This window comes from Syngnathus leptorhynchus, chromosome 8, assembly GCF_054491065.1.
Source record: "Syngnathus leptorhynchus isolate UIUO chromosome 8, UIUO_Slep, whole genome shotgun sequence".
NCBI classification, from domain to species: Eukaryota; Metazoa; Chordata; class Actinopteri; order Syngnathiformes; family Syngnathidae; genus Syngnathus; species Syngnathus leptorhynchus.
Window position 1 is genome coordinate 2,879,697 of NC_141202.1, and position 11,036 is coordinate 2,890,732.

At 44.2% G+C, this 11,036-nt stretch overlaps 4 protein-coding genes across 8 annotated transcripts; 3 read left to right on the forward strand and 1 right to left on the reverse strand.

Annotated features, from left to right (window-relative positions):
• The first annotated feature begins 3 nt into the window (after nucleotides 1-3).
• riiad1 (regulatory subunit of type II PKA R-subunit domain containing 1) lies at nucleotides 4-890 on the forward strand. The gene is made up of 4 exons (XM_085919363.1): nucleotides 4-204; nucleotides 277-353; nucleotides 429-475; nucleotides 735-890. Exons 1-4 carry the CDS (start codon nucleotides 139-141, stop codon nucleotides 803-805), a joined length of 261 nt encoding a protein of 86 aa, XP_085775489.1. The 5' UTR covers nucleotides 4-138; the 3' UTR covers nucleotides 806-890.
• On the reverse strand, nucleotides 889-7,379 carry znf687a (zinc finger protein 687a). 5 transcript variants are annotated; one of them, XM_085919343.1, is made up of 11 exons: nucleotides 7,061-7,368; nucleotides 5,073-6,654; nucleotides 4,543-4,792; nucleotides 4,274-4,440; nucleotides 4,010-4,197; nucleotides 3,761-3,937; nucleotides 3,530-3,692; nucleotides 3,237-3,461; nucleotides 3,038-3,147; nucleotides 2,801-2,894; nucleotides 889-2,728 (listed from the first exon to the last, which is right to left on the reverse strand). In XM_085919343.1, exons 2-11 carry the CDS (start codon nucleotides 6,642-6,644, stop codon nucleotides 2,141-2,143), a joined length of 3,534 nt encoding a protein of 1,177 aa, XP_085775469.1. In that variant the 5' UTR covers nucleotides 6,645-6,654; nucleotides 7,061-7,368; the 3' UTR covers nucleotides 889-2,140. The 5 variants fall into 5 exon arrangements, with proteins under 5 accessions (XP_085775469.1, XP_085775468.1, XP_085775466.1 ...); XM_085919342.1 differs by having other exon boundaries at nucleotides 889-2,731; XM_085919340.1 differs by having other exon boundaries at nucleotides 889-2,731; nucleotides 4,274-4,792; nucleotides 7,295-7,379.
• A 41-nt stretch (nucleotides 7,380-7,420) lies between these two features.
• LOC147051860 (serum amyloid P-component-like) lies at nucleotides 7,421-9,214 on the forward strand. The gene is made up of 4 exons (XM_085919360.1): nucleotides 7,421-7,897; nucleotides 8,026-8,083; nucleotides 8,289-8,391; nucleotides 8,475-9,214. Exons 1-4 carry the CDS (start codon nucleotides 7,850-7,852, stop codon nucleotides 8,986-8,988), a joined length of 723 nt encoding a protein of 240 aa, XP_085775486.1. The 5' UTR covers nucleotides 7,421-7,849; the 3' UTR covers nucleotides 8,989-9,214.
• A 255-nt stretch (nucleotides 9,215-9,469) lies between these two features.
• On the forward strand, nucleotides 9,470-10,878 carry LOC147051861 (serum amyloid P-component-like). Its single transcript, XM_085919359.1, has 4 exons — nucleotides 9,470-9,567; nucleotides 9,686-9,743; nucleotides 9,873-9,975; nucleotides 10,244-10,878. The coding sequence occupies exons 1-4, from the start codon at nucleotides 9,520-9,522 to the stop codon at nucleotides 10,755-10,757; spliced, it is 723 nt and encodes a 240-aa protein (XP_085775485.1). The 5' UTR covers nucleotides 9,470-9,519; the 3' UTR covers nucleotides 10,758-10,878.
• Nucleotides 10,879-11,036: the final 158 nt, after the last annotated feature.

An 11,036-nucleotide genomic window follows, 5' to 3' on the forward strand; every position in this document is an offset into this window, starting at 1 on the left:
CTGTTGTGTCGCCCTCATGTGGACACGACGTGCAACTGCAAGCGAGCGTTCCCATAGCAACCGTTGTTTGTGTCATTGGCAGATGACCGCCATGTTTTAGTACTTTTAAGTCTAATTTGGATCCCCCCAAAAGCACAAATGTCTGTTCAAGGCGGTTTTGGCGTGCTGAATGCCGAACAACTGGAGAAACTGCGCCTGTTTAAAGTAAGACTGAAGAAAAACAAACGCGACGTGAGAGGACTTGAACACTTGATGACATTTCTTATTTGACACCAGATCCAGACGAGGATCGATAATGAGCATTATCTGATGGCTCATCCCGAGGTGGAGGTCATGGTTGAAGATTTCCTCAGGTTTGATCATTTTCATTTTTTTCTACTGCATCTACATTATGTGTATCTGCTAAATGAACATATTTGTTTTTCCAGAGAAGTGCTTCTTAAAAAGCCTACTCACATTCGTGCGTTTGCTGCTGGTGAGTAACACAAGTACTCATAATGGAAAATAAATGAAAAGGGAAGGAGAGAGAATGTGGTTGCATAAATGTGCACACCCTCTTAAATAGGGTTGTGGCTGTCCTTAGAATTAATGAATCAGATTTAAAAACTTGCTAAATCGTTTTATCATTTTTTTTATCCATCAAAAAGCTTTTGAACAATATATTTTTTTAGTCTCAATATTGACCTTAAATAAAAATAATGTTCTTATGTAATATGTCCCATTATGTCTTTCAGAGCATTTCACCAACCCCGATCTTCACATTGGTATTAATGCTAAAATGGCGACCATCAGTATGGATGCTTAAAAGGCTGGTTACTCATTTAGATTTTTTTTTTTTTTTAATTCTTGTTGTAACATTGAAGGATGGAAATAAAGATGACAAATGTATCATGTGACAATGTGCCACATTTTTATTAATTTTTCTCCATTGACATTTGAGCATCTAGATAAAAATCCTTGCTAAAGCGTCGATTGCTCACCTGAGACAGATTGATCACAAATGCACGCAACTTGCGAGGCTAACAATACACAAAGGAAATTTTTATAAAAAAAAAATAAAAGACCCCAAAAATGCTTTGTTAACGTCCACTGAGAGACTGATTACAATCATTTGAACTCTTTTTTTTTTTTTTTGCGGTAAGAACGAGATACACATAGCTTTTATATCGACAACACTCTACAAGCAAACAATTTAAATATTAATTTGTAATCATAAGTCACTTTTATCAGTTTTGAATCTTTGAGATGTTTACGACAAAAACTGATAACTGACCGCGCTCAAAGCCCTGCTAAATCAACTAAAGCATGAATGTCCCGTTGAATTTCACTGCCCCGAAAAACATTTACTACAAAAATATATCTTTTTTTTTCATCTATCCAAGCCAGCAAACTATGGTGAGTCAGAAATTTTTTTGTGAGTAAATTGAGATGAGAACGCAGTGAATACGGACTTTTGCGTGGAATTTTTATGGAAGTAAAAACGTGCCGTGGCTTAAATCCGTTTGGGGAACACTGCTGCAGATCCCTTTTGTTTTTTCAATTTTGTTTTGGAGATCATCGGTCTACTTTCTAAATACAGTGGAACCTCCTGAGTACAATTTGAACTTTTCCTTTTGGATTTATTTTTTGGTGAGATGAGTCACTCTTGGCTGCTCGGTACATTCCAATGTGTTCTACATCAGTGATAAAAGAATGGCTTGTACATTGCAAGGTCATCTTTTTTTTTTTTTTTTTTTTTAGGTGGGTCTCTATGCCGGGAATCACTTTCAAGGAGTGCATTGTGATTGAAAATGTTTTAAAGCCTTTCTAAGTACAAATCTATTGTCCTACCTGCTACGGAATAACATTTCCGTATTTTGTTTTGAAATCGGAACGGCTTTGGAAGCTCCGCTGTATTTCTGAGTCTGTCACGCGTGGAAAGTTAAGGCTTACGAGAATCATCTTTGATTGGTTGAGCTTCGAATGCAACCAATGAACAAAATGCAAAGTTCACTTTGGATGACGTCTGCAATCTGACCTGATCAAAACAGCTTTTTCAAGCAGTCACATTTTTAAAAAGGAGGTTTTACGTTTTGACCGTGTCGTCAAAAATGCTCAATATCATATTCGATAAGGCACGTCGTGAAGGTCTACTCACGCGCTAAGTTGGTTTCCCCGTGTTTCTTGCATTGATAAAAGCCATGCCGTGAGTTCGGAAGTGCGTGTTGAGATCCGTGGCCTTGTCAAAGTGCTTGCCGCACACTTTACAGCTCAAGGCGTCGTCGTCTTCCTTGCCCTGAGTTTGCGAGGAGGGCGACGCGGGGTAGCCGAGAGAATTCTCATCGGCTTTCTTGTTGTTGACGGGGGACAGGGCCGCCGCCGCGCTCTGGTCTTTATGCTGCTCGGTGAGCACGTCGCGTACCTTGTGAGTGATGAAGAGGTGGCGTGCCAGCGACTTGGTGGAAGTGAAGCAGGCGCCGCACTGAGCGCACTGCTGCCCGCCGCCGTCCGCTCCCACCCGATGCTGGATGATGTGCGCCTGGAACGTGGCCTGGTCTTCCGTGGTGAAGCCGCAAGGGGAGCAACGGAACCCGGACTCGGGGGGAGAATAAGGCGCGGAGGCCGATCTTAACTTTTTCGAGGGAGCCAACTCGTCGTCGCGTTCCGTCTTGACGGCCGCTCGTCGTCTGCGACGGGTCAGCGAAGCGCCGTCGAGTTCCGAGGAGCTGTCGGCCTCATCTGTGGCTCCCTGCTGAAATGACGGTCATTGAAATAAACACGGCCGCCTTATGAGGGAGGTACGACTCGGAAAATGGCTTACCTCCTGGCTCACGGCGTCCATGCCGTGTCGAAGTTGGACGTGTTTGTCCAACATGGCTCTGCTGCTGAATGTTTTCTTGGTGCCTGTGCAGAACCTACCAGAACACAACGACATGACTTTTCTATGCCACAAACAGCTCTCACATCTCATACGACATTATGTAGAGGAGATATATAAATAGTGAGCGTCTAATATTTGGGGCAAAATGCAATTTTTCTATCCAAGGAAGTCACTCACTGGCAGCGGAAGCGACTGGCGGCCTTGTGTTTCTCGCGGATGTGGCGTCTCAGACTTGATGCGGAGGAGAAGGAGCTCTCACATTTGTTACAAGGGAAATTTTTCAAGGTCTGAAAGCACATAGCAACATGAAAAAATAAAAAAAAAAAGCTGTCCGGCTGGAACCTGCTTCAAAAAAAATTTTTTTTTGTTTTCCAACCTTGCCATGTTGTTTAGCCATGTGACTTATGTACTCTTGTGAGTCAGCGTAGCATTCGTGGCAGTGAACGCACGTCCACCCCGTGGTGGCCACCGTGGGCCCCGCGTTAACGACGACCTCCTCGCCGTCTTCCCCGTCCGAACTTTCTAACTTGACCGCGGGCTGAGGACAGGAAGAAGCAGCAGCTGGGGCGGAGGCTAAAGCTAGCTTGGATGACTTGTGGCTCTGAAGAATAAGAATTGGAAGATTAAAAAGCGACAAATTGCAACAAAAATTAAAAAAAATGACTATACCTTGAAATGCTCCATGAGTATATTTCTCTGAGGAAACATCTTGTTGCAATCTGGACATTTATACACGTGAACCTTTTGACTGGCTAAATGTGTGTCAAAATGGTTGTACAGCAAGGTCTTTTGCGTGAAAACCGTAGCGCACATCACACATTTGTAGATCAGCCTGCGATAAACAAATTGTGCTGTTAGGAATCCATTTTTTGTCAAATGTCAGCGGGGGCGGCGGCGTACATGGCCTGGCCGTTGGTTACGGTGGGATGCTGCTCGCTGATGTGGCTTTGTATGCTAGGCGCCGATTTGAAGGCCATGGGGCAGCTGAGGCACTTGTGGAAAATGTCACAATGGGCTTGTTGGATGTGAGCCTTCACCGAATTCAGCCCGCCAAACACCACCAAGCAACTGGGGCATCTGTACAGACAAAAACATGAGCGCTAGCGGAAGCATTTAGGGGGGCGGGGCATCCATTCTATTATTGCATACCTGTAGCCGATACGTCGCGAAAAGTGCAAACAAACGTGATCAAGATGCGACTGGAAGGCTTCTTGCTTGACCGTGCCGCCGCACTCGGGGCAGACGTGCGGCGGGGCGCTGCCTTGATGGATGCGCTGGTGAGCCGCCGCGCTGCAGGCGTTGGGCAGCAGCATCGGCGGCGAGCATTCCGTGCACGGCTGGGATGAACGACAACAACGAAAAACTTACAGCTCGGGTGTCCGTTATCAAAAGAAAACAAAACGTTTGACTCACTGTGCTTTCAGCTTGCTTGATTTCTTGGAAATGCTGAATCACTTCCTTTTTGCCGTCGAACTTTGTCTGACATTCGAGACATTTGTAACCGATGTGCTGCGCCGCGTCCGATTTCTTGTTCGGGGACGACTGGCGTGGTTGCGCTTTGCCCTGCAGGGTGGACTGACCTAAAACACATGACAGCAAACAGTCAAATATGGTCCATTCCAAAATACATGTTTCACAAACACGTTTGGAAAACAAACTGTACAAACGAGCGGGCCGCTGACCATTGAGTTCAATCTGGCTTATCATCTGCTCCAAGGGCACGGGTTTCATGACTAGGTGCGAGCACTGCATGATCAGGCCTCGCTCCTTGTGCTCGCGGGCGTGGAGAAGAAGGCTGCACTTGTTGTAGAAGGCCAGCCGCTTGGAGCAGTGGTTGCACGTCACCTCGATGCGCAGCGAGCGCCGGTCGTAGTGGCGGGCCAGACTCTGCTCCAAGGCGAAGGCGTCGCCGCACTCCAAACACCGATAACCCTGTCAAAGGGTCGGTGGGAATTTAAACTGAACTCCTTTGTATGTGTTTTTCAAGTCAAAAATAATGCTTGACAAATAAATTTTATTGATTAAATAAGACAATTAATTAAAATTAAAATTAGTTTTTCAAGTAAAAATAATGCTTGTCAAAAAAATATAAATTATCGATTAAACAAGACAAGTAATTCAAATTAAAAAAAAAAATCCAAAATGTAACTTTTAAAATCTGATCCTTTTTAATTAAGGACTTTTTTTTGGGGTGGAATTTGTCAGAAGTTACCTGAGCGGGCAAAGGAAGGCCCCACTCGGCGGGAGGCGAGCTCAGGTCCGGTTTATAGCTGGGCAGCAGGTTCTTATTAGTGAGGATCTTATTGAAGCTTTCCACCAGGTTGGTCTGGCTCTTGGAGATGATAGCCCCGCTGCTGTTAACAATGGAGGCGGGTCGGCTGCTGCCCTGAGGAGAACTCTGCAGAGTCTTCTGACCCAGCAAGCGCAGGTTGACGCCACCGGGGCCGGTCGTGGGAGGAAAAGGCGTGGTTTTGGCCACGTTGACAACGGCGCGGGTGAATTTCGATTTGATGGCCACTGAACGTTTGTCTTTGATTTCCGGAAGCCCTGAACGAGACTGCTGAGAACCCCCCCTCTTGTTTTTTGGATTGTGAGCCTTTGATGAAGATTTGGAAGAATCCGCAGCCTTAGAAGTGGCTCTCGAACCTCTTTTGAGTGTCGTCTTCATTAGACTCCCTGCGGGCACTTTGATTTTAACTTTGAGGGGCAACAATTCGGGTGGTTCTGTTTTCGCAGACACGGTGTCAGGCGGGTCCTCGTTTAGAGTTTGACCGTCTTCTGCGGCCGTTCTGCTGTCATTTGGTCTGTCCTCTCGGTCGGGCTCACTTCTGTGGTTTCCCGACTCAGGGCTCCGATTGTGAAACGGGAGCCCCGTCTCACTGGGCGGTGGACTTTCAGGAGACTCCCTTTCGTCAATCACATGCTCGGGGTATTTCTCCTCTTGCACTGGTGCCAAATGACAGCTCTGAGGGCCCGGCGGTGGCGACGCGATGGAAACGGGCTTCTCCTCCTGCTCAGTCAGCGTTTCAAGAGTGCACGAGGTAGCCTCGGGAGAGACGCACAGCTCCGGTTGATGTCTGACGCTGTGTTTCAATTTGGGAGGCGACGGCATGATGAATTCTGGGCTTTCGTGGATCACCAGCGGGCTTCCCAAGTCTGGCTCCGAGTCGTCCTCATCCAAGTGAGAGGTGTTCTTTTTGCCTAAATCCCCGTTGTGTGATAGAGGTGAAGACGACACATGAGGGAGGAGGTGTGCTTCTTCTTTTTGAGGCAAGCCAGACTGAGGAGAGGGAGGAATAGATAATTGGGTGGACTCCAGTTGCTGATGTGGCTTCAAACTGATCACATCTTCAAACATGTCCCTGACCGATTCAATCTCCATCGCATCGCCTTCGTTGTCGTCGTTCAATTTCAACGGCGAATGCCGGTGCTGTGGTGCCGCACTGGATCCTTGCTGGTCACTAGCGGCAGACCCGTTAAGGCAGTTGGCAATCTGGGCGGCACTGACATTCATCTTGAGATGAGACTCTAAAAGAGAGCTTGCATGGTCGTTTTTCGTTCCATCATCGTCGTCATCTTCATCACAGGGCCGCACGGTGTTCATCACTATCACGCTGACAGCAGGAGGGGCAATGTGCAAGGCAGGGGAGCCAGGTTGGGGTGAATGTTTTCTTTCATGAGAAGAAACCTCATCCTCTTCTGGACTTGACTGGATGGCATCAATGTCAGGAATATCAAACGCTGCTAGCAAATCATCAAAGTCTGGGGTCTTCACGTCCCCCATGGTTTAAAACCTGCCAAGACAAAACTAGAGTTGGGCGAAACTCATTTGCATAGGAACTTTGAAACATACTGTTATTATTCCATGCACATCATAGTGTGTCAAGAATATCACGTCTATACCATATTATGAATTAAATATTTGAAGAGTACATTCAGAAATGACAGTCGTGAATGAAAAGCTACAGTGGCGGTGGCACTTGAATTTACACCTTTGTCAAGAGACCCATCTGACCTCTTTATGGCATCTCTTCCTCATGTTATTAATCTTACACTGTTTTATTCAGTCACTCTTTCCCCATTACCCTTCGAAGAGCAACAGAATGTTCCTGCAGAAATCACTGCAAATGTGGTGGGCTTACATGGCGAAGATAAACTGATATTTCTCAGCTACATTCATAATAACAATTTGTAACATACCTTTACTACTTTCAGCACGAAGTGAAGATTCAACAAGTGGACCTGCGGCTAACAGCTCAACTTTAGCACGTCACGGATAGCTGGTGAATCTAGCATCGCTCCGATAAAAGTCATAAAACGCTTTGACCGAGACAATTAGTTACTAATCCATCGGGTCACGTTTAATGTTTGTTATAGATGCATTTCTTGAGTATATTGATTCGTACAGGATTCCAATGAAACGTTGTTACGTACCAACGAACTGTAGTTGAATCCTGACTTTTCACTCCGTCGCGCAAATTCTACGTCATCACGTCGTGCGACACGACTTAGTGACTTCATATTTTGCTCGTTTAAATTTAAATAAAGTTAGAATAAAGCTGTGTTGCAATGTTTGCAATGTTTTGAGTCACATTTTCTGCTTAACTTTTATTGAATCAGTAGCTGGATATAACAAAATACAAATCTATAGTTAGTGTACTTCAATATTTGTGTGTGTTTTTTAAGTTAAAAAAAATCGTGTAATATCCTGTCATTTAGGATCGTGCAAATATTTTAGCCATTTTATTTTTTTTAACAAAAGAGAATCTGGGGATAAAACCTCAAGGTGCATGATGGGTAATGTAGTTTTTAAGGGTTTGGACACACTCACCTGAGAGCGATCGCAGCTGTTTTGCTATGAAAACAGCACTAAACTTCAATGAGCTAAGGGCATCGCGTTACACAATTTAAAACTTTCCCTATTTGTTTACTCGAGAGACCAGGTGTTCAAAATCCTTATCCATTACATAATGTTCCATATAAATATCGATGAAAGGGAACTCGCCTGTCTGTTCAAAGCTGCACACTCAAGACAAGGTAAGTTTGTTTTCCTTTTTTTTCCCTTTTAATAACTCAGAATATTGCTTTGATATAATGACAGTATGTAGGAATAATGTTTACATTTCATGCATTTGACTGTGTGGACAACACTGACTTCCTTTCAGATGGTGAAACTCTTGGTTTTCATGGTGATGCTTGCATCATGTTATGCAGAAACCCAAGGTACTCACCACACACATACAAACACAAAAGTGTACTGAGCAATACAGAAAAGGTGTCACTGTTGTTGAATGATTAGTGAGTTGGCTTTGTCTTCACACTCGAGATGTCTTTATCGTTCTTGATGTGTGTGTGTGTGTGTGTGTGTGTGTGTGTGTGTGTGTGTGTGTGTGTGTGTGTGTGTGTGTGTGTGTGTGTGTGTGTGTAGATCTTTCTGGCAAAGTCTTTGTCTTCCCGAGGGAAACTGCCAGAGACCACGTGAAACTGATGACGCCCAAAACATCCTTCAATGCATTAACCGTCTGTCTCAGGTAATTAGGGTATCATTTACATTAAGACAGCAGATTTATGGCAAAATGTAAAGTGAAATATGTCGTTTTCTATCTTTGCTCAGATTCGTCACTGATCTCACCAGAAACTACGCCCTTTTCTCTCTGGCCACGCCGGCAATCAGCAATGGCTTTGGGCTTTTCAAAAAAAGCACGAATGACGTCATCAGTATGACTGTACGGGACATCAGTACTGTGTTCCTGGCTCTGTCTTTTCCTCCAAATAGCTGGCACACCATGTGTTCCACCTGGAACTCTGAAAACGGCATCGCCCAGTTGTGGGTGGATGGCAAGCGCACTATCAAGAGGTTCATCCAGTCGGGACAACCCATCAGCGGCAAGCCCATCACCATCCTGGGCCAAGAGCAGGACAATTACGGGGGAGGCTTTGACGCCACTCAATCCTTCATCGGCATGATCTCTCGACTTCACATGTGGGACCATGTCATCTCTTCCAATGAGATCCAACGCTACGAGATTGACTCAAACTTCACCCCTGGGAACGTGTTCAACTGGAGAGCCCTTGACTTTGAAATTGTTGGTAACGTTTTAGTTGAGGATGAATTCTTTATTCAATGAAATCACATTCTGTGAAAACTTTCTGGGCTCCCAGAGGGCACGTTTTCCCAAAGATCTCATAACCCCAACACTAATTAATTCCATTTTAGGAAAAGTCACAATGTTGCAATAACATATTCATAGAGAAGCCCCCTCAAAAAAAAAAAAAAAAAAGTATATTTTATCCAGATAAAGTTGTAATCTTATAATAAAGTTAATTTTTTAGAAGTAATGGGGTGTGTAGACTTTTTATAACCACTTTACACTAATCAGAAGTTCCAACTAGGATCTGCGCACCATCTTGGAAATCAATTTGAGACGTCATGGTGGTGCATGATGGGTAATGTCGTTTTTGAGTGTTTGGAGTCCAGAGATCGATGGGACTTCAATGTTCTATGTTCACTTAACTTAGACAAAAATGGATAAGCGCCAGATCAGGGGTGAGCTATGGACATCATGTTGCACAATTTAAAACATTTCCTATTTGTTTACTCGAGAGACCAGGAGTTCAAAATCCGTATCCATTACATAATATTCCATATATATATATGAATGAAAGGGAACTCACCTGTCTGCTCAAAGCTGCACACTCAAGACAAGGTCAGTTTGTTTTCCTTTTTAATAACTCACAATATTGCTTTAATATAATAACAGTATGCAGGAATATTGTTCACATTTCATGCGTTTGACTGTGTGGACAACATTGACTTCCTTTCAGATGGTGAAACTCTTGGTTTTCATGATGTTGCTTGCATCATGTTATGCAGAAACCAAAGGTACTCACTCACCACAAACAAAAATGTGCTAAGCAATATAGAAAAGCTGTCACTGTTGTTGAATGATTGCTGTGTTGGCTTTGTCACTTCACACTGGAGATGTCTTAATCATTCTTGATGTGCGTGCAGATCTTTCTGGGAAAGTCTTTGTCTTCCCAAGGGAAACTGCTCGAGACCACGTGAAACTGATGACGTCCAAAACATCCTTCAATGCATTGACCGTCTGTCTCAGGTAATTAGGGTATCACCACTGACTCGGTTTGCTAGTTTGAGAAACTATTAACAATTAAAGAAAGCTTCTCAGTGAGGAGAAATATTTTTTGGGAGAGGATAAAGAATATATGCATGTGAGTATTGTATGTCTATGTGTGTTGCTTCACCTGTTGTTTTGAAAGAACTTATCTGGTTACAACACTGCTGCTGCATTTGCATTAAGACAACTGATTTCTGGCAAAGTGCTGTGGTGGAGTTAGATATGTCATTTTTCCATCTCTGCTCAGATTTGTCACGGATCTCACCAGAAACTACGGCCTTTTCTCACTGGCCACGCCGACAATCAGCAATGACTTTGTGCTTTTCAAAATAAACACGGACGACGTCATCAGGATGCACGCACGGGATGGCGGCACAGACTTCCTGGCTCTGTCGTTTCCTCCAAATACCTGGCATACCATGTGCTCCACCTGGAATTCTTACGACGGCGTCGCCCAGTTGTGGGTGGATGGCAAGCCCACCGTCAAGAGATTCATCCACTCGGGACAACCCATCAGCGGCAAGCCCAGCACCATCCTGGGCCAAGAGCAGGACAATTACGGGGGAGGCTTCGACGCCAGTCAATCTTTCATCGGCATGATCTCACGACTTCACATGTGGGACCATGTCATCTCTTCCAACGAGATCCAACGCTACGAGTCTGACTCAAACTTCACCCCTGGGAACGTGTTCAACTGGAGAGCCCTTGATTTTGAAATTGTTGGTAACGTTTTGGTTGAGGATGAAGTCCTTATTGAATGAAATCACATTCTGCAGTAACAATTTCTTAGAGACCCCTCAAGAATAAAAAAATGTAAGAACAAAGTCTATTTTATCCAGGCATCGTACTTGTAATCTTATAATAAAGTTCATTTTTAAAAGTATTGGGGTGTGTAGACTTTTTATAACCACTTATTTATTATTAACGTCTTTGAATAAATCGGATGGATCCGACATGAACTTGAAGCATAAGATGCAGCCCCCCTAAAAAAAGATTTACAAAACTGGAGTTTAATCCTTTGAATGCATGAAAACATCACC

Excerpts from the sequence above, each read along its gene's own strand:
- riiad1 (XM_085919363.1), top strand. The coding sequence starts at position 139 with ATGTCTGTTCAAGGCGGTTTTGGCGTGCTGAATGCCGAACAACTGGAG. Across the intron at positions 205-276 it reads AGAAACTGCGCCTGTTTAAA|ATCCAGACGAGGATCGATAA; the intron begins GTAAGACTGAAG and ends ATTTGACACCAG. Across the intron at positions 354-428 it reads ATGGTTGAAGATTTCCTCAG|AGAAGTGCTTCTTAAAAAGC; the intron begins GTTTGATCATTT and ends TTGTTTTTCCAG.
- znf687a (XM_085919340.1), bottom strand. The coding sequence starts at position 6,644 with ATGGGGGACGTGAAGACCCCAGACTTTGATGATTTGCTAGCAGCGTTT. Across the intron at positions 4,198-4,273 it reads TCAAGCAAGCTGAAAGCACA|CCGTGCACGGAATGCTCGCC; the intron begins GTGAGTCAAACG and ends CGTTCATCCCAG. Across the intron at positions 2,895-3,037 it reads GCCAGTCGCTTCCGCTGCCA|GTTCTGCACAGGCACCAAGA; the intron begins GTGAGTGACTTC and ends GTGTTCTGGTAG.
- LOC147051860 (XM_085919360.1), top strand. The coding sequence starts at position 7,850 with ATGAAAGGGAACTCGCCTGTCTGTTCAAAGCTGCACACTCAAGACAAG. Across the intron at positions 8,084-8,288 it reads ATGTTATGCAGAAACCCAAG|ATCTTTCTGGCAAAGTCTTT; the intron begins GTACTCACCACA and ends GTGTGTGTGTAG. Across the intron at positions 8,392-8,474 it reads GCATTAACCGTCTGTCTCAG|ATTCGTCACTGATCTCACCA; the intron begins GTAATTAGGGTA and ends ATCTTTGCTCAG.
- LOC147051861 (XM_085919359.1), top strand. The coding sequence starts at position 9,520 with ATGAAAGGGAACTCACCTGTCTGCTCAAAGCTGCACACTCAAGACAAG. Across the intron at positions 9,568-9,685 it reads AGCTGCACACTCAAGACAAG|ATGGTGAAACTCTTGGTTTT; the intron begins GTCAGTTTGTTT and ends ACTTCCTTTCAG. Across the intron at positions 9,976-10,243 it reads GCATTGACCGTCTGTCTCAG|ATTTGTCACGGATCTCACCA; the intron begins GTAATTAGGGTA and ends ATCTCTGCTCAG.